The 20,858-nt window shown below is 46.7% G+C and overlaps 1 protein-coding gene across 4 annotated transcripts in view; it reads right to left on the bottom strand.

Moving 5' to 3' along the window:
* Positions 1–1,595: 1,595 nt before the first annotated feature.
* Positions 1,596–20,858, bottom strand: part of DPYSL2 (dihydropyrimidinase like 2) — an 81,953-nt gene continuing 62,690 nt past the window's right edge. For 2 of the 4 annotated variants that reach the window (XM_053367687.1, XM_053367689.1), the window contains exons 4-14: positions 20,634–20,798; positions 19,501–19,562; positions 18,651–18,731; positions 18,163–18,231; positions 14,840–14,960; positions 12,218–12,374; positions 7,771–7,912; positions 6,315–6,485; positions 5,759–5,938; positions 3,519–3,696; positions 1,596–2,383 (exon numbers count right to left, since the gene is read on the bottom strand). In XM_053367687.1, the coding sequence (XP_053223662.1) occupies positions 2,292–2,383; positions 3,519–3,696; positions 5,759–5,938; positions 6,315–6,485; positions 7,771–7,912; positions 12,218–12,374; positions 14,840–14,960; positions 18,163–18,231; positions 18,651–18,731; positions 19,501–19,562; positions 20,634–20,798 (1,418 nt within the window). In that variant the 3' untranslated portion in view covers positions 1,596–2,291. The remainder of the gene's footprint in view (positions 2,384–3,518; positions 3,697–5,758; positions 5,939–6,314; positions 6,486–7,770; positions 7,913–12,217; positions 12,375–14,839; positions 14,961–18,162; positions 18,232–18,650; positions 18,732–19,500; positions 19,563–20,633; positions 20,799–20,858) is intronic. The other 2 variants (XM_053367688.1, XM_053367690.1) reach the window with 1 other exon arrangement.

Genomic DNA, 20,858 nt, shown 5'->3' on the forward strand with positions numbered 1-20,858 from the left:
AAAGGAGGAATGATTTAAGTACAGCTTAGCACATTATCAACTTCGTAGAGTGCAGTGACCTAAATTGGCACAAGCGATTTAAGGGTCAGTACACAGACACTGCACATTAGATTCAGCTCCAGGCTAACCCAGTCCTGCTGCAAGCACAAAGGAAGGGAGGTTGCCATATGGTATAACACAGGCTCTCGTGTGCAGGGGCAATGTTCCAAGGCAGCCCAAGGAACCAGGAGTCTTATGTGCAGTCCATGTACCTGCTCAGTCTCTCATCTACTCAAGCAACCCCACCCATAAGACTGCAAGCCTTGACTGTGGAGAAGGCAAGGGTGGATGGAGGCATGGGAGGTGGGCATGGGCCAAAGGGGGTTGATGCGCAAGGGAGGAAGGGTGGTGGAAGAGACTGGCACAGTGTTTGCACATGAGGAGGTGAGGAATCCAGGCACAGTTATGCCTCTGGTGGTGCATCCATGATAAGACCAGACCAGTGGTTCTCAAAGGGTGTGGCAAGAGGGGATGGCAAGCATGGCAGGAAGATTCAAGGACAATCAAAGAACCATTTCAGTGTAGCAGGGATATACAACCAGAAACTGTGTCCATGCCTCTCTTCAAGAGCATTGGCTATTCTTCTACAGTTCTCCACATGTTGTGAGCAAGGATTTTCAACTCTGACATATATAGAAGGTCAGAAAAGAGAAAGGCTTCTTTATGTTGATGAGAAGATGAGAGTTTGTCTCAAATTAGACCTAATATAAATGAGACTACCAGGCAAAAGTAAGCTCACACCACTCACTGATGTGTAAGCATACGTACTTAAGATACATATGTATGAGGCTTATTTATCATTCAATTTTAGGGATGGTTCATGTTCTTATGTAGCTGCATTGTTTTATACTTTATGGGTGTTCCATGATCATATTATAAAGTAGTTGTGTTCTACATTATGAATCAAGCGCTGCTAGGACTTGTTTCTTTTTGTTGTCCAATGCATTTCTTATTAATAAAGAAATTAATTCTTATTCTGAAAGTGTGTCCCAGAGAAAGAAGTTTGGAAACCACTGGACTAGACTGCTTTTAAAGAGATTCCCATTTCCCTCCAAGTTCTACTGAAGGAGATGCTGGGTTTTGCTTTTTAAGGGAATGGGTCATTTGGCAGCACGGTTCCCAGCTAGATCTCCTGATTTTAGTTCTGAACCCAACTGATAAAGAGCTGGTGTTTAGAAAGTTCTCCAACGGATGGACATGCAAATGGCGCCAATAAAAGGTGACTTACTCTATGCAGAATCTGACACCCTTACCAAAAGGAGAATGGAAAACCAGTTAACGATACTGCTTGGACACCCAGCAAATCAAGGTGGAGCTGGCCCAAGAATCAAGTGAATTATCTGACATACAGATACCTGTGGCAGGATGACCATAAGTTGTTAGAAGGACCTTGGACCTCATGAGGCTCAGAAAGACAAGGATGAGCTTAATTTCAAAATAAGGCATCTCAAAGCATAACAATGTAACACACAGAAGCAAGCACACATGTCCTCTCTCTCTCTCTCTCTCTCTCTCACACACACACACACACACACAAACATCTATTAAAACAAGGAAATGGATGAACAAATGATCCTTCAATTCCGAGATGGGATTAGCGCATTAAAACCCAAGAACAACACGGGCTACATCCTCCCAGCACCATAATACCTGAAACCTTAGCAGCACAACTTCTACCTTCCTCTAATTGGAAAGTGGGGTGGATACAGATTTGGTCCTAGGGAAATCATGACTCCCACATTTTTTAAGATGCAGGGCTGCAAGTCCAGTTTCTAAAACATCCAGTTTAAAACCTCATTTTTTTCCTATTCCTCTTTCCAACAATTAAACGTGAACCTTCATTTATATAAAAAGTAAAATATAAAGCAGCTTCTGGGAAATTCACTTTTTCCTTCCTTTTTTAAAAGAAAAACAAAAAGATAAAATGGTGTTAATGGTGATATAAGTCACAAGTTCTACTCTTCAATGATTTACTCCTTTTTTCTGCATCCCCCACGTGTCAAAATGGGGGAGGGGGAGTTTCCCAAATGTATAAGGAGGGGGAGGAACGAATAGGTTCTGTGAAGGTGGGGGGGGGGAGGTTGACAACAAAGGGGCAGGGGAACTGCAGCCTTAACTAGGCCTTACCCATTGGTTGCCCGCAGTAACCATCACAGGCTCTAAAATAATCAAAAAAAGGGTCTTCAAGTGCCCCACCCTCGCCCATGATCCGCTAAGCGGTCATGTTTTTTCCCCCTTTCATTGCTCTTTTTTTAACCCAAGCTGGTGATATTGGCACGGCCACCAGGAGGCGCCACTATGCGCTGCGTAGTGCGGCGTGGAATATTATCGTCAATCTGTGCACCTAGAAGGAAAGGGACAGAGAAGGAGAGGTGCATAAGGATAGTGAAAAACTGAGAATATATACATAAATACATAGATTTATTGTGACTTAAGTTAATGGTGACTTCAATGTCTGGCTCTGGCTGGCGCAAAATGATGCAGAGAGAGACTGGATGGGGACACAGCACACCAGTGCTTAAAAGCTTGTACTAGCTGCCCATAGGTTACCAGGCCCAGTGGCAAAGCTGCATGCTACGCTACCAGGGGCAGAGAGCAGACAGGGTGTGGTGCGTGCCCTGGGGGGGCGTGGCGTGCACCCCAGGGGCATGGCACGCCCCCATGAGGGCGTGGCTTGCGTTCTGGGGGCATGGCGCCAGGGGGGTGCTCAGCGTGTGTCCGGGAGGCACCATACCAGAATAGTGGTGCCGGGGGAGGTCCGCTCCCTCCGCACCCCCGTTCCTCCACCAGTGACCAGGCCAGGTTCAAGGTCCTTGTGTTAATTTGCAATGCCCTTTTGGGTTCAGGATATCTTAAGGACCACCTGATTCCTTATATCGGTACCGGATCATGGAAAGCTTTTTTGGAGGTCTCTGATGGTGCCCCCACCCCATGACTTGTAACTTCTAGAAACTGTGTGCTCAGTGTTGTGGGCCCAAGCTTGTAGAACTGCCTCCCAGGTGCCCACCTTCCTTGCTGAATTTCAGGTGCATAACATTGTCTTATTCCAGCAGCCATTTTAAGGTAGTGTGTGTCTGGTTTTATTCTCTGCAGGGTCTATTTTAATGCACACCACTTAGAAATGCTAATAACTGAACAGCATATAAATGCCTTAAGTAACTTAAATGAACAATAAAATGTGCTCCCAAGTCCACAATGCTCTCAATCCGGCACACTCTCAGGACTTCTCTTTACAACAAACAGGAAAGCACCTTCCGTATCAACTCATCTCCCCCTGCAATACTACTAATTTGTTCATCAGGTCCTGCTCAAAGTTCCATTCATTGGGGAGTTTTGGTTGCCGCTGACAAGAATCAGGGCCTTTTTGATAATGGCCCCTCTGGAGTGGAATTCCTGTTTTGTGCATGGGAAGGAAGAGGACCCAGGGCCTTCAAGAAATAAAACAGAAATAAGATTTCACCATAATAATTTAGCCTCACATAGGTATGTACCAGACAAGCTAAATCCAGACTGGTGCAGGTTCCTGACAGGCGGGGCCTGCTGCTTCGCTGGAGACGTCTTGGCTGAGGAGGCCGGTGTGACCGTTTTCGGTGTCACTGATACTTCACAGACTGGGCCGTCATACAGGCCACGAGGAACACCCCTCAGCTCAGCCAGCTAGGGGAAAGAAGGGGAAATGCAGGAGAAAAAAGCACTGAGAAGCAGCCCTGGTTATGGACACATTCAGCTTTAACTATCAATGTTCCAGCTCTCAACATGCAGGAATGAGAAATCTGTGACCCTCTAGCTGCCACTGGACTCCAACCACCATCAGCCCCAGACAGCATGGTCAATGGTGAAGGATGATGGGAGTTGTAGTCCAAAGTCTGAAGGGACTTTGGCCTTCCAGATGTTGTTGAACTACAACTCCCATTGCTCCTGGCCATGCTTGCTGGGGCTGATGGGAGTTGTAGTTCAGAAACATCTGCAGGGCCAAACCTATACATGCTTATTCAGAAGGCCCCACTTCTGTTCAGTCAGTGGGGCTTGCTCCCCTGTAAGTGTGTTTAGAACTGAAGCCCAAATGCTTCAAGCTGACAAAGAGTTAGCCCTGTGGATCAAATGTTCTTAACGGAGGAGTCATCCTGCCCAAGCCAACTCTTTTCCACTGCTTAAACTCAAACCAAACAGAATGCTTTCATCCAGCAGAGGGCAGTATTTGAAAGAGATTCATTTTACTTATAACAAACTTCACCAACCTGGGTGCCATCTGGATGTTTTCAACTACAACTCCCACCACCCCCAGACAACTCAGCCGTAATCCAAAACATCCAGAAATCACCAGGATGGCAAAGACAGGCTTCTCTTCCTAGATCTCTTGAAGAGAGCTAGATAACAATTACAATCAGGCCAGTGAGCTAGGCTTAACTCCAGTGTAGCTATGATGATTTACAACTGGATTTGGCTCTAAAAGAAGAAAATCAAGGCACGTTTTAAACTTTTGGTCTCTTGCTAATAGCTTTTGTTTCTGGCGCTTTTGTTTCTGGTGCAGCCCATTGACTTCCTAAACCACACCTTAAAACAAGGGTCAGCAAACTTTTTCAGGAGGGGGTCAGTCTACTGTCCCTCAGACCTTGTGGGGGGCCGGACCCACCCTCTCCCAAAAGCACCCCCTCCCCCAAAAGGACCCCACCGCCACTCACGCCGCCACCGTCTTGCCTTCGGCAGCGTCGTCCTCTACCTCAGCCAGGGGTCCGCGGGGTGCAGAGCCCATAGCGCTGACCTGGGCGGCAGAGGTAGCCTCCCTGCCACACCACTTCTTCCCGCTCGGCTCTTGGTCATATGTGGCCGCCTCAGTGGGAAGGAAGGGGCGTCGCCCAGAGGCGTCTGCGGCTTCGGATTGGCTGCAGGAGCTTCTTGTAGCCAATCCGAAGCCGAGCCAGCGTCATGCAAGTCAGTCCCTGCGCGGCGAATCCTCCACGCCACACCAGTTTAGCACGGGGACTGACTGAGCGGATGGCCTCTGGGCCTTAGTTTGCCATAGTCATTCTGCTACAAAATTGTTTGGTGTTTTTTAAAAAATTGAGAGGTGGGTGGGAAGGGGGAATAAAGACAACCAAAATGTTTTATTTCTGCATTAAAGCATTCCGAACAATGCTCTCAGTTGGGAGAAAATTAAGGATGGGTCTTTGACGTAGGATGGTGTGTGTGTGTCGTTCAGAAGGTAAGCATTGGGACCAGGCTCTCAGCAGCACCACATACACAAGGCAGTGTGTGATACACACTTTTATTAGGGGCTGCAACCCATTCACTCTGCTCGCCGACTGCACCTACCCCTTTGCACTTGTGCTACACCTCACCCATCCCCTCGCTTATTCCCTCAGCTTGCCCCACCCCTCCCCCATGGCTTCCCCCGAGCCCCACCCGCTTTCAAAGGGGGAGGGAGGCTTGCTAACCCCCCTACCTCTGTTAAACTGCTCACCTGGTCCTACCTGCCGTTCCCCCTGCTGCGTATGGCACAGTCTACTAGGGGCCACACAAACTGCAGAGTGTGATGACACTTTACTTTCAAGGCATGCCGATGGAGGCTGGTTAAGTGCAGACTGAGGTTCGTAGGGCAATGGCTACCTCAATGGAATTCAACATCTAACTGTTGCAACTATGTGAACCTGAATGATTAAAATCCTGCTATCCAATTTACTGAACTTTCAAAGGACACACGTTCATCCAGCATACTCACCCTGCTCCTGGCCTTGATGCGCTTGTAAACAAAGTCAGGGAAGGGCTTCCTGGCAACGTATCGCCCAGAGCCCTCAGTCACATGGAGGTTGCTGTCCTCCAGCACGATCTTCCCCTGGCTGATGACCACCAGTGGTGACCCACGGCACTCCATACCCTCAAAGATATTGTACTCCACAGCCTAGGAGGGAATTGAAGAATCTTATTTGAAGCTTCTCTTATTTAATGTTCTCATAGCACACTGTTAACTCCCTGATGAGTTTCCACCCACGCCCTACAGTTAGGCATATTAAAAAGGCTCCCTCTGGTGCCAAGTGATATTTTCGGGTGCCAGAGTGATGTGTGCTTCCAGTTTCAAATTCAGAAAGCAAGTTTAATTCAGAAAGCAATTGTCCCTGAGCCATCAGAAGTTTGGGGAAAACCCTTCAGTCCAGATGTGCAATGGACTGAAAGATGGGCTCTTTGAAACTCAGAGCTTGCATGTTCTTGCATAATTCTTCTGTATTTCTGTCACAATGCTTGGACAGGGAGTGGGGGGAAGTGCAGAAACCACTTACTATGTTGTGAGTCTTGGCTGAGATTGTCTTGACGCTGTCTGGGTCCCAGATCACCAGGTCAGCATCAGAGCCCACAGCTATACGTCCCTTCCTGGGATAGAGGTTGAAGATCTTGGCTGCGTTGGTGCTGGTCACAGCTACAAACTGGTTCTCATCCATCTTACCAGTAACCTAACCGTAAAAAGGTAGCAGCCCCATCAGAGGAACAGAGGCAATAATAAAGAAATCCTTAAAAGCAAACACAGTAACTCAAAATTCACACAGTGCTGAAATAGGGGGCAATCCTGTTAATCTAAATACTAGTTGAAACTTCTGTCCTCTTTGATGAAGATGACCAATGGTTGGAATCCTTTCCCAAATTTTTATATTTTTTATCAGGTTGCTTTTTCAAATCAGGATAAGCATGTCACCCATATAGAACATCTTTATTTGCAGTTCCATCTTATAAGATGTATGATAGGTACAGTTTGAACCTGATTCATTTTCACTAACCATAGTTTAATCAAAACTTGGTTACCCGAGTTTGGGCATAATGAAGAACTATGGTTAGAAACAAAATTAGAAACAAAAGCTTCTGATCTCCTTTGCTGTGCAAAAGAGGAGAAATGGGGAGAAGCAAGTGTACCTAGTTGTTCATGTAGCAGAAAAGCATGGTTTCTTTTGACATCCATACTGGGACATAAATTTGCCTTCTGGTTCCTGTACTTGAGACCACTGGAGTCAGCTGTGATACTTTGAATATATTAGGTTACCTGTTTATCATGTTTGGGGTATACTCCACCAACTTAGAACCACACTCATCACAAAATATTTAACTTGAGCATTTTTAATATATTTAGCACTTTTGCTAAGTGGTCAAAATATTTATTCCTTCCCCCAACACTTCTAAAAGTAAAGTGCAAACAGTCTAGGCCAGCTCAAATGAGCAGCTAACCAGCAGCAAACCAGTGTCCACTGCTAACACAGTTCCCTACCAGAAGTATTCAAAATAATCATAGGAGGGGGAAGGGACAAGAAGGAATGGTGTGGCTCAGTGGTCGACCACATGCTTTGAATGCAGGAAGTCACAGGTTCAATCCCCTGTATCTCCAGGTTGGAGGTGGGAGCTTCCTGTTACAAACCCTGGAGAGTTTAGACAATACTGAGCTACATTGACCCAGAGTCTGACTTGGTACACCAAGGCAGCTTTCTATGATCCCATGGATAGGCTAAGATGCAGCTTGAGCTCAGGTGATTCTGTCCATGCAAGGAAGGGAACCCCCCACCCCTCGCCCAATGTTTCAATACCAAAACTCGAAGATTGATATGAGAGTCTTCCAACATTGTGGATTCATTGTGCTCTGTCCATTACAACAATGCTCAAAAGGCCCCAGAACTGGCCTAGGATCTCAAGTAACATCAGCAAGAGATTGCCTGGGTGAACCAAGACCTCTCCTGCCCCGTCAAAGCAACACACCACAGCTTTATCCCAGATGATGGACATCCTTTCCTCAGTTCCATTGGTTCCTTCAGGGATCAGAGTAAAGTTGTCCTTCCCAACAGCTTTCTGGGCAGTGTTGAAGGTACAGTGGCCACTGCCAGTGACTTGGAGATCTCCACTAAAACCAAAGACAAGAGGTGTGTCATCAACAGGAGTTACATCAAGAGCAAGAAGCTGCCATTGCAAAGATCAAAACAGACTTCAGGGGTCAGGGCTGAATGGAAAACAATGGAACCCATTTCATCTAGACAAAAGACGTAACTTCCTAATGGTCTGCCTTGGAAGGTGATGGTCTCTCCTCTGCTGGGGAGAGGCTGGATGGCCATTAAGGGATGGAGTAGTTCAGAAGGAGACAATCTGAGAACCTCCAGAGGATGCTGGACTCTAATTGCCATCAGCTCCAGCCAGTATGACCAGGGGAGATGGAAGCTGAAGACCAACAACTTCTGGAGGGTACCATGCTGCCTAGCCCTGCTGCAGCTGCACTGTGTGTTGTAGTTCTGGCAGCGATCAGGTGATTTGGACTAGAAGACCTCTAGTGTCCTTCCCATCTCTTAATATCCAAGAAACCTTTCTATTTACTCATGGCTTGCTAGCATTCACCTAAATAACCAAGGAAGAGAGTTTTCTGGCACAACCTTGCTAACTTGCTCAAATGAGACCGCTTTTTAAACATTTGTTTTATTTATTACAATTCTGCTTTAGAACAATACATATTTAACATTTTTTTTAAAAAAAGTAGGGTGAATTAGACGTTTTTAATTAAAAAATGGCGCAGTTACATCAGCCCTTCTGCAACATTGTGTCCTCTTTGAAAATGCTTAAATCTGCTATTTTCATTCTTTATCCCTCCCACAAGAATGCTAATTATGCTCATGGGAAGGTTTGGGGGAGTGGGGGAAGGAGAGAATATTTTCTCTGGGGAGAAGAGTCAGAGATTATTTATGTTACTATTTTTATTTTTTTAAAGTTACTAAGGTTTGAAAAAACCACCAATTCTGTTTGAGTCTGCACTCAGACATATACTTCTGGTGAAGGACAACTCTGATCTCTAGGGGAACAGATATCAAGTTTAGGGCAGGACATAGCTGGGGAAGATTCAAATCTCACTTCTCATTTGGCTTTCACGTTGACTCAATTGCCAGCCACGAAAAGGACGACCACAACAGCCCACTTCAGACATCATACTAAACCAAGCTTCTTGAACCTGAGGCCCTCCAGATGTTTGAGATACCAACTCCCATCAGCTGCACCCAGCTGTGTTGGAGGGGAGGGGAGGGAAGGATGTGGAGCGAGTGGAATCAACACTACCATCACCACGGACATGAAGCAAAACCCTGTAAGCACTGTGGAAGGTCTTAGTGGTAGAACATGAAGGCTGGGGGTGCCCCCTAAATCTTCAGCCTTGAATCTCCAGATGTGGTTGGACTGCAGCTCCCATCATCTTCAACCAGCCTAGTCAACCTAGTCAGGGATGACGTGAGTTGCAGCCCAACAGCAACTAGAGAAGAAGAGGAGTTTGGATTTGATATCCCACATTATTACTACCCTAAGGAGTCTCAAAGAGGCTAACAATCTCCTTTCCCTTCCTCCCCCACAACAAACACTTTGTGAGGTGAGTGGGGCTGAGAGACTTCAGAGAAGTGTGACTGGCCCAAGGTCACCCAGCAGCTGCACGTGGAGGAACGGAGATGTGAACCCGGTTCCCCAGATTACGAGTCTATCGCTCTTAACCACTACACCACACTGGCTACATTATCCTTAAAGCACTTTTATCTTTAACCTCCCCTCACAGCTGATCTTTTACTTTAAGCACACACTCACTCACTTTTACTTGCCATGCTTATGGCCTGAATATTACCTCTCCTTTTCTCACTCCCTTGGAAACACTGAGCTTCACCAATGCCAGCTGCCTCTCATCCTTACCTTCCAATCTCCTTTCACAGTCCCAGAAAGCAGGGGGGGGGGAATAAATGCCCATACTGTATTCAAAATCACCCCCTCCCTCAATTTGCCCTCCCTTATTCTGTATACTTATTCTGTATTAAAGGTAAAAGGTAAAGGTATCCCTGCCCGTACGGGCCAGTCATGTACGACTCTAGGGTTGTGCGCCCATCTCACTTAAGAGGCCGGGGGCCAGCGCTGTACGGAGACACTTCCGGGTCACGTGGCCAGCGTGACAAAGCTGCTCTGGCGAGCCAGCACCAGCGCAGCACACGGAAACGCCGTTTACCTTCCCACTATAAAGCGGTACCTATTTATCTACTTGCACTTAAGGGTGCTTTCGAACTGCTAGGTGGGCAGGAGCTGGGACCGAACGACGGGAGCTCACCCCGCCGCGGGGATTCGAACCGCCGACCATGCAATCGGCAAGCCCTAGGCGCTGAGGTTTTACCCACAGCGCCACCCGCGTCCCCCCAATTCTGTATTATAAGAACCTAATCCAAAACTTCTCGAGGTCACCAGGTTGGAAAAGTCTGTTTAGTGTGGTTAGTGTAGGGGGGCAAAGAGGAGCCACAGCAAGTCTTGGACTCATCCTCAACGTCCCCTCAAAACAAAGAAAATTTTACAATGGAAAATTGGGAGGCAGTTGGTACAGAATGAAAAAAAATATCTGGGGGGAATTGTTAACCATTATCAGCTTCCTTCACGGCAGCAATTGAATCACTGTTTTCAGCCAAGACACACTGTTCTCATGTTTTTATGCTACTCATTACTTCTAAAGCACTTTCCAGTCCACACTGTGCAAGGAAGAAGATCAAAGGCAGGCCCTGCCCATAGGCTAACACTGTAATGGTCTTATCTGCCTTCACATCATGCTTTCTTTACCAATGCTTGATGCTCCAGAAAAGGAAGACATCAAAAGCCAGGAGAAAGGGGGAGGAGAACCACCCAGAGGTAATGACTGAGCAATCCCTGTGTGAACGCTGGCGGTTAAGAGAGGGGAGAAATGGCCACAGGTTGCCTAATGGGGTGGAGCTGATGATAATTGTATAACCTGTTTGAACAGAAGTTTAATTAAATCCTGGAAGGGAAAACACTCTACAGTAGCCTCCCCCAACCTTGGATTCCGAATGTTGTTGGACTAATAATAATAATAATAATAATAATAATAATTTATTTATACCCCACCCATCTGGCTGAGTTTCCCCAGCCACTCTAGGCAGCTCCCAATCAAGTATAAAAAACAATACAGCATTAAATATTAAAACCTTCCCTAAACAGGGCTGTCTTCAGATGTCTTTCAAACAGAAGATAGCTGCTTATTTCCTTCACATCTGAAGGGAGGGCGTTCCACAGGGTGGGCACCACTACCGAGAAGGCCCTCTGCCTGGTTCCCTGTAGCTTTGCTTCTCGCAATGAGGGAACCGCCAGAAGGCCCTCAGCGCTGGACCTCAGTGTCCGGGCTGAACGATGGGGGTGGAGACGCTCCTTCAGGTATACAGGACCGGGGCCATTTAGGGCTTTCAAGGTCAGCACCAACACTTTTAATTGTGCTTTGAAACGTACTGGGAGCCAATGCAGATCTCTCAGGACCGGTGTTATGTGGTCCCGGCGGCCGCTCCCAGTCACCAGTCTAGCTGCCGCATTCTGGATTAATTGCAGTTTCCGGGTCACCTTCAAAGGTAGCCCCACGTAGAGCGCATTGCAGTAGTCCAAGCGGGAGATAACTAGAGCATGCACCAATCTGGCGAGACAGTCTGCTGGCAGGTAGGATCTCAGCCTACGTACCAGATGGAGCTGGTAGACAGCTGCCCTGGACACAGAATTGACCTGCACCTCCATGGACAGCTGTGAGTCCTGAATGACTCCGAGGCTGCGCACCTGGTACTTCAGGGGCACAGTTGCCCCATTCAGGACCAGGGAGTCCCCCTACAACAATCATCAACATCATGCTGGCTCCCATGAATACACAATGCAAAAATATAGGAACTTTTGCATAATGTGTAGGGCTCTGCAATATTTTAGCGGATAAACCTTTTCTGCACAAAAAGGGACGTGAGGAGGGATTGAAAAACTGTCTGAATGACAATCGAAATCTTGTATGTTTTTGCACTTTTTTGCTTCCTCTTGGGCAGTGCCTTCTTCTCTTTTTAAAACAGTATTATTCTTCCTCTTGTGTGAACTAGCCTGTCAGGAATCAGGCAGCCTGTGGGAGAGCATCCAGTGGCAAGTTAGCCAACCAAATCTGGCTATATAATAAAGACAAACCAGAATGAGAGCAATGCTTTCTGCCTTCACAAAGAACGGGCAAATGTTTCTACCTTCCTTGAATTATTGTCAAAAGGGGAAGGTTGTGGTGAGAGTTTCAGTAGAACACAAAGTTTTGGTTCAGTCCTAATTTATACAGGTCACAGAATTAAGATAGCACAGAATTTCTCTTTTTAAATACACCCATCTCAGGAACTTTCTCTCTACTTACCAAGACAGCAGAGAATTGAGAAAGTCTGGAGTAGTTGGGTCAGGGCTCAGTGGTGGAGAGGTGACAAAAGCAGCTGCTTTGGCCCAGTTTTTACTCCAGTAGTGTGACCCATCAGTGCCCAAACTCGCTGTTATGGGCTCACCATAGACCACAGTGCCTGCACAGCAGGGTGACAGAAACAGGATAGATGTAACCATTGCAGAACAGACGATACTATGCATATTTTCTGCAGATGTTCTAAGGAAGAAATGTCTGGAAGTTTGGGAACATACGATGCAGTCACACCGAGCCATACCATTGCTCCATCTAGCCTGGTATTGTCTACTCTGGCTGGCAGCAGATTTTCAGGCTTTTTTCACATTACCATATCCTGTGGCAGTGAGTCCCACAGATCAAGAGTGAGGCCCTTGTGGCCTTCCAGAGGTGTTGCTGGACTACAACTCCCATATTCCCTGACTATAGCCCAAGCTGGAGGGCCACAGGCTCCTCTCCTCTCATAAAGTAATCATGCTATGAGAAAAATGGGTTTTCTTTCCTCCATGTTGAATCTGCTGCCCATGAGGCACCTTACGCTTAACACAGTATTATACCATCAAGGTTTTCTCCAAAGAAACCTGGGAACTGTTAAAAACACTCTGCGAACAACTCTCCCGTGTTTCAAGAACTGTAACCCCAGGGAATCTAAGCTAAAGAAAAGCTCCTTGCTTCAAAGCAACATCTGCACCTTTCGACACCTGGAGGTCAAAGTTGAGGTCCCCCCAGCTCTGATCTCCCTCACAGCTTTCATTCTCCCTCTCTCTGCTTCTCTTCATTGCCTTCCTTTGTACAGGTCACTGCTTTTGTTAACACTGTTTAACGTGGTTTGAAAATAATCTGTTTCTAAATATACCTAAAAGGCCTCGTCCTCTCATATCTATCTGGACCAACTCCACAGGGTTGTTGTGAGGGGAAAACAGGGAACGGGGAGTACATGATGCATGCTGATTTGAGCTCCGTGGGTGCAAAAGGCAAGCTATTAGTTTAGTTATTCGTTTTATTCATTTGAACATCCCTTTCTAACCATTTCCCACTGGCTAGTAAAGGCATTTGTTTCTTCTTTCGGTCAGGGCCGTAACTAGGGGGTGGTGAGGAAGGACACCCCCCCCGGGGTGCAGGCGGGTGGGGAGCACAAAATCCCTGCAGCCTTTGGCAAGACTTGGCAGCCAGGGATGGGTGACAAGGAGGAGGACTCTGAATCGGAATCTGGTGGGCAAAACAGGATCCTCGCTCGATCTGGAGACGAGTAAACACGAGCGTCGCTGCTTGAAATAGAACTTGCAAGCACAGGAATATCCAGGCAGGGATTGTGATGGGCTAGTAGCTCACACTCAGGAAGGTTTGCCCAGGTTTCTAGTCCGCATGAAAGCAGGTCTTTCAAAAGGGAACAGGCATTTCCCTCTCCCCCAACCATTTTTTTTTAAAAAAAAACAAAACCCACAGCAACAGAGATTAGTCTTCCAACCTGTTTATAGTGGAATTCAGCTTAGAATTGGGAGCATTTGGAGTAACAAAAGAATGCATTTAAGCATGCACAGAGTGCAAGCGCCGTGCAACTGGTTTTTGAAGAAAGCTGTTGTATGTGGGGGTGTAAGGAGGTGTCCTTCCGGCAATGTAACCTGACTTACATTTGAGCTTTAGCAATCAAGCTCTGCTGAGATGTGAATAAACATTCTCAGGCTTACAAAGAAAGGCAGATATCTTTAAAAAAACAACCCACATCTCAAATGCTTTAAATAGAAACTAATAAGGCTTTAGCAATAAAAGAGAGGGGAGAGAGGGGAAATGGGAGCTATTGACACCATTTGAACAGCAATTCCCTGAAGGCTAGAATGCAGAGAAAGAATTTGAAGTAAAAAGAATGCTCTGTTGATGTCTAACAAGATGCCTCCGTTGGCCCACACAGTCCCAATGAACGGGACACTAGCAGAAGCCAAGGCCAGCCTTAAGGATGCTTTGCACATTGCGCTTGCTTAAAGTGTATGCCTAAAAACATCAGGCAATTACAGTGGTACCTTGGGTTAAGTACTTAATTCGTTCTGGAGGTCCATTCTTAACCTGAAACTGTTCTTAACCTGCTGCTGCTGTGCCGCTGCTGCACAATTTCTGTTCTCATCCCGAAGGAAAGTTCTTAACCTGAGGTAATATTTCTGGTTTAGCGGAGTCTGTAGGCTGAGAGTGACTTGCTCTAAGCCAAACAGACAGCTTCATAGTTGTGTGGGGATTTGAACCCTGGTCTCCCAGGTCCTACTCCAACCCTTGAACCACTACTCCACACTGGCTCTTGTCAAAAGAGCTGATGGTCAAAGGTCTAGGACATGGTTAAAGAGATCATGCTTTTCATACTTGCAAAACTTGTGTTACCAAGGCAACTGTGGTGGAACAAAACAAAAGGAGGAAAGTTGGATTAGAAAGCCCCAGTCCCAAACAAGCTATTTGGCCTGTAGAACAAGCTCATCAGAAAAAACCTAAATGCTCAGGAAGTTAAAATCCAGATTGGACAGAGAATGCAAATGTATCCATACAGCACTGCCAAGAAAACAAAAGAGTGGAAGAATCAACAGGAATTTTCCATCCAGCACTTACCCTTTTTCCTGGCCTGGGCAATAACTTCAGCTGCACTTTTGCTCATCAGCTTGCTGACATATAAGGGGCAGTTGGTTTGGTTAGCAATGGTTATAGCCCGGTTCACAGCTTCAGCCTCCACCTACGGAGGGGAAGACACACAGATCTGTCTTAGTAATAAGCCACCCCCTGCCACTGCACCCCCAGCCAAGGCTTCCATTATTATTTCCCTTTGGAAAATGAAACCCCAAAAAGAAGAAAATTAATGACACAAAACAAGTGGCATATGGAGACTACAAACAAATTGGATTAAATGTTGTGGTGTTTCCAAAGAACCCTGGGAATTGTAGTTGTTAAGACTGTTGTCCCAATGCATGTTGGGCTACAACGCCCATAATCCATGCTGGCTGCGGCTGATGAGAGCTGGGAGTCTCCCAGGTTCTCTCTGGCCTCCCCCACGCTACGCCGCTGGTCGATGGCTATTGCCACATCTCCTAGAAGCAAATTCCATAGTTTAATGATGTGCTGTGAATAATGACTTCCTTCTGCTTGTCCAAATCTCCTACTATTCAGCTTTGCCGGATGATCTTGGTCTAATATTATGCAGCGTGCGGGGGGCGGGGCTGTGCTCTATCCACTTTCTCCTAACCATGCATAATTTTACAAAGCCCCCCTTCGTTTGCCTTTACCTCCGCCCCTCCAAAATTTTAGAAAGCCTCTCAGGCAGCTGCAAGTATTTCTGACTCACTGCTGGAGGCAAACAAACCATTACTAAAAGCCACATTAAAACCTCCCTGTGGCCTTTTCCGTGTGGGCGGGGAGGCCACGGCTGCAAAATGTCACCTTTCAAATCCCTGGGCAATGCAAGTTGTGCTTTCCGCCTGGATGAATATAGTCACATGGATCACTGCCAAACATCTTAACTCACTTTGCACTTCTGTGTTCCTTGCTGACTATTCTGCTGTCCTTTTCCTCCCTCTCTTTCCAAGCAAAGCTATGAAGCTGGAATGGGGAAACTGAAGTCCACAGGTGGTTGCTAAACGACAACCCCCATCAACCCTGACCACTGCTGGCCATGGTGTTAATTCAGCCTGGGCCCAAAGTACCTTTAGGACTGTCCAATTCCTTATGCTCCACCTCAACCAGTGAAGTCTTCTGCTGGGGCACTTTCAGTGGTCCTACATGCCCCTGAAGTTTGGATGGACCTTTTACCAGATGCTGAGCCTTTGGTGTGGACCTCTTTGCCAACAGAGGTTTGGCAGGAATCAGCCCAGCTCGTTTTCAGACTTCTTCTAAAAACTGTCTCATTCAGACAGGAATTTCAAACCTGAGTTCTTTTGCCAACCAGCTTTTACCCATATGCCTGCCTGCATGCATGTATATTTGTTTGTTTGTTTGCAAGGAGAAGTTCTAACTCTGCCCAGGCTTGCATCCCAGAGAGACCACTTCAGGCAGCAATACAAGTTGCCAGTCTCTGCAGCCACAGTAGGCACAGTGATTCTCCAGTGGTCTGACTTCATTCCCAGAGGTGCACTCCATCGTCCCTCAAGACCGGCGGATGCCAATTATTATTGTTTTTACTGTGTTTTTCAAGTTGTATACTGCTCTAAGATATTTTATATGAAAGTGCAGTTTAGAAATTAGATAGGTAGACAGACAGACAGATAGCATCTGATGTGGACAAAGCTTTGCAAATGCATTGAGCATTTCACCAGGGGTGAAGAACCCGAGGAGCCTCCAGGCCTGTCCCCAGGCAACACCCCTCAACTGTCCTACTTCATATCCTTGCCTTGGATGCTTTTCACCTGTATGGAATGGGTCCGTGAGCCTTGCTTGCCTCTTGCTTGCCTGGATGGAGGATGGCAGGGGGTGAGAGGGGGTGAGTAGAAACTAGCCTACTGTACTAAGGTAAAATTTGCTTTCATTTTCCACACATTTTGATCCCTGGTCCCACCCAGTACTAGCATGTGCTCCCCTCCCCACCCACACCCCAAAAAAGAAGATTGCCCAGATGGGAATGTGGCTTTTAAGCTGAAGAACATTCCCTGTGCCTGGACCATTCTGTTCAACAGCACAGTCCCAGTTCCCCATTTCCTGTGATGCAGATATAAAACTCCACCTGTCCCATGAAGCGGATTTGGAAAGCATGTAGGAAAGTAAGGGGAATCCTGCAATCATGGGGGGGGGGAGTGGACCTGATCTTCCCTTACCTCACCACTGCATGCCTCCCCATCTCGTGTTCTACTGCTCCTCGGAAGAAATCAGCAACGCTCCTGCAGCTTTCAGCTCCCTACCCTTGCAGAAACGTGGCTTCCCTTCTTCCCATCACTGACATTGTTGCTGCCTTCTCCTTTAGAGGTTTTTTCACCTCCCCCTCCCCCCACTCACAATGGGTCCAAGTAGCACAGACTGGAAATCTGAGCCAAAATTCTGCTGGTGCCCCTCTGCACCCCCCCCCTCACATCAGATCCTCCGTTTCCTGATGAAATCTTGATGCTTGGTTTTCCTTCTCCAGCAACTTGCTTTTGTGACACCAATATACATTTTGGCAGGCTGGCTGACCCAGATGCCTAGCTAACCACCTCCTACAACAGGCTTGGGGAACCGTGTTTTGCCTGAAGGCTGCATTCCCTTCTTGGTGCCATGTGCCAGGAGTGGGCAGGGCGACAGGCAAAAGCAGGTGGAGCTATAAACATAAATGTTTCCTCTGTACAGTGGACTAGTTTCTAAACAGACACACGCACATCTCTCTGTCCCTTCATCCAGGCTAACAAGGTCTACAACAACTGCCTTTCAGTTGAAAAGATGGATAGTTCAGTTGGTTAGAGAGTGGTGCTGATAACGCCATGGTTGCAGGTTCAATCCCCATAAGGGACAGCTGCATATTCCTGTACAGTGGTACCTCGGGTTAAGTACTCAATTTGTTCCGGAGGTCCGTTCTTAACCTGAAACTGTTCTTAACCTGAAGCACCACTTTAGCTAATGGGGCCTCCTGCTGCCGCCGCGCCGCCAGAGCACAATTTCATCCTGAAGCAAAGTTCTTAACCTGAGGTACTATTTCTGGGTTAACGGAGTCTGTAACCTGAAACATATGTAACTCGAGGTACCACTGTATTGCAGGGGTTGGACTAGATGATCCTCAGGGTCCCTTCCAACTCTATGATTCTGTGAACTAACCCCTACCCCATTGGGGCCTCTGTGCCATCTGACCACCTCTGCCGTACATGTGGCTACCATGTGTGGAATGCAAACTCTTCAATGTGGGATGCAGTATTCTGTGTTATTGCTACTGGCATCATGAAACGCAATTCAGGAAAAAGGAGTAGCCCAAAATTATCCATCACCTCTTCAGGCCTGCTCAAAACATGCCCCTCGGGGCCGGTGATGCCTAGTTCCAGGATCCTCTGCTGTTCCTAAAGCAAAATGGAAAGGAGAAAAGATTAAATGTCTTTTACTAACATGTGTCAAGGACTTCTTCCAAAGTGCTGAAGCTAATTTCCTTGTCTCCAGGGTCTCTCCCCCGACCTGCCATCTTGCCCATTGACAGAGGAACCTGGTCCATTTGAGAAAATGGGATACAGCCCCATCCCCATCTTACCAGTCTAGGGGGTACCAGTCTCTGCCATCTTCCTCCTCCTTAGTCTCAGTCTTGCCCTTACAGAATTCAGTGGGGAGGAGGATGGGGGCAAAACTAGAATTAAGTTGGCTCCACTCATTGTCGGCTCTGGCCCCAGTCCCAATGGGGAAAAGCCATCACTACTGCTGAGCAAACTCCCTTTCAGAACGCCTGAAGAGAGTTCATTACTTCTCGTGATCGGGAAACTCTGCTTACCTCAGCAATGATGTCTCCATTTTCAGCATGAACTTGGGCTATGGCCCCAATGTCACGGATCACACTCAGGACCTCGTATATCTAGGGAGACAAGAAAGAAAGGGTGCTGGCTTTCCTAAATTACGTTTCCAACATCTCTAAAACTCACCCTCCCATTACAGGATTCAGGGAATGAGTTTTCCATCCATTGAATTCTGAGAAGTTAACACAAAAAGATTCCGTACAGCCATAACAACTGAGCAGCTATCTATCTCATTTCTACATCTCCCTCCAGAATTGATGAGGATTATGTCAGTTTATCCTCATCTGACAACACTTCAGGGTGGGTTAAGCCACCCCAAGGCTGCCCAGAAAGAGCAACAGATGAGCAAGGATCTGAACCTTGGCCTCCAACGATATTGGCTGGGCTGGGCTAGCTGCTCTCCACAAAGTAAACTAAGAGTATAATGAGTTTCACATACTGACCAAATAATATGCCTCTGGGAAACCTACAGGCAGGGCCTGAAGCCAAGAGCCCCCCCCCCCCGCTGGTATGCAGAGTTTGAAAATCTAGAAGAGATTTAAATGTATGTATGGTTCTAGTTTACAGCTCCCATAGTCACTGTCACCCACTGGCGTGCTAGCTGGGGCCGATGGGAGTTGGAACTCCCAACATCTGGAGAGTCACACTCAGCCACCTTGTATTAAGGTAAGAACCTCCCACCAAAATGTCTTAGCCCCCACCCTACCTCAAATCCATATTTCCTTGAATAACTGTCAGGGTATTTTTGCCCTGCACCCAAGGAATGTCCAAAAAATCTGGGCCAAATATTTTGGATCAGCTATAATGCAAACCAAGAAGGTGCCATACCTGAGAATCTGTGAGTTGGAAGTGATCCTTGAAAGCCATATACACCAAGAAAGAATTCACTCCTATCAGAAGCAAGAGAGGGAAGGAAATTTAAAATCCATCAGCATTCCATTTAGTTGTAAACATATGGACAACCACACTGGGCCATACCTGTATGAAGCCCCAATGTACCATACAGTCCGACAGAGAAAGGGCAAAAGCTTCTCAAACCCAAACACCACATGACAAGCCAGTTATGTAACCCTGGCTTTAAGACCTGATGCTAAAAGTTTGCTTTTTTTTTGCTCCTCCCTCCTTCCTTTTTTATTTGTTGTGTTTTTAGATGGAAAATCCATTTGGAGGGGCTGTCTTTCCTTTCCTTTTCCTTTTCCTTTTTAATTTATCTGTAAGCCACTGTGGAAACCCTATTACTTGAACAGCCACGGGAAAAGTTTTTAAACAAACAAACAAACAAATGCAGATCAGATTTGCCTATTTGCACGTTCTCATTACTTATGATTGCAGGAACACGATCCCACGCGCACCACGAGAGCAGTTATAACATAGTGTATGAGAATGGTGACTTTGTGGCGAGGCCAGGAGCTACAATTCCCTCTCTGGACAGAATGGAAAGCCCATTCAAAATGGAAGGGCCACAGCAGTGGTAGAGCACATGCTCTGCGTGTATAAGCACCAAGTTTCAATCCCTGGTGCCTCCAGGCAAGGCTGGGAAAAGCTCCTGCCTTCCGCCCTGCAGAGCCACTGCCAGTCACTCTTGACCATACTGAGCTAGGTGTGCCACAGGTCTGCCCTGGCATAAATCAGCTTCCCGATTCATTCTGGATGACATTTGGCTGCTGACTCGATTGGAGTTTTTACAAAATTAATTGTGTAGTATGTTGACAGGCTGTTGCTATTGCTCTCATTGATGCGCCTTATGCTTGGGATATTTACATAAGCCACACTGAGCATGGGGAAATGACAGATACATTATTTAAATAAATCCTCTCTATGTACAGCAAGACCAGCTATGACTTCTGAGTGGAAAGCAGAAGTCAAAGTTGCAGCTAGGATGCAGATGTTTTTGTGCCTTTGTGTTTGCCTCAGAAACTAAAGAACTGAGCAAGCCCTAAATAAAGACTCCTCAGGCTTACCATGATCCTTCACCAAGGCTTCCATCTCCTCCTGAACTCCTTTATGCCATTCCGTGATGTCCACATGCAAAGAGTAATCGCAGCAGGACTTGCTGTCTGCCCACTCTCGCCACTGGTCAAATGCAGAGAGCAAACTGGTGCCTGGCTCAGGAACAACGTGATCAACTGAATAAAATAAAAAATACAAACATTGGCAAAAACGAATGCATGCTCATGGGTTTGTTT

Source organism: Podarcis raffonei, chromosome 15 (assembly GCF_027172205.1).
Source record: "Podarcis raffonei isolate rPodRaf1 chromosome 15, rPodRaf1.pri, whole genome shotgun sequence".
NCBI lineage: Eukaryota > Metazoa > Chordata > Lepidosauria > Squamata > Lacertidae > Podarcis > Podarcis raffonei.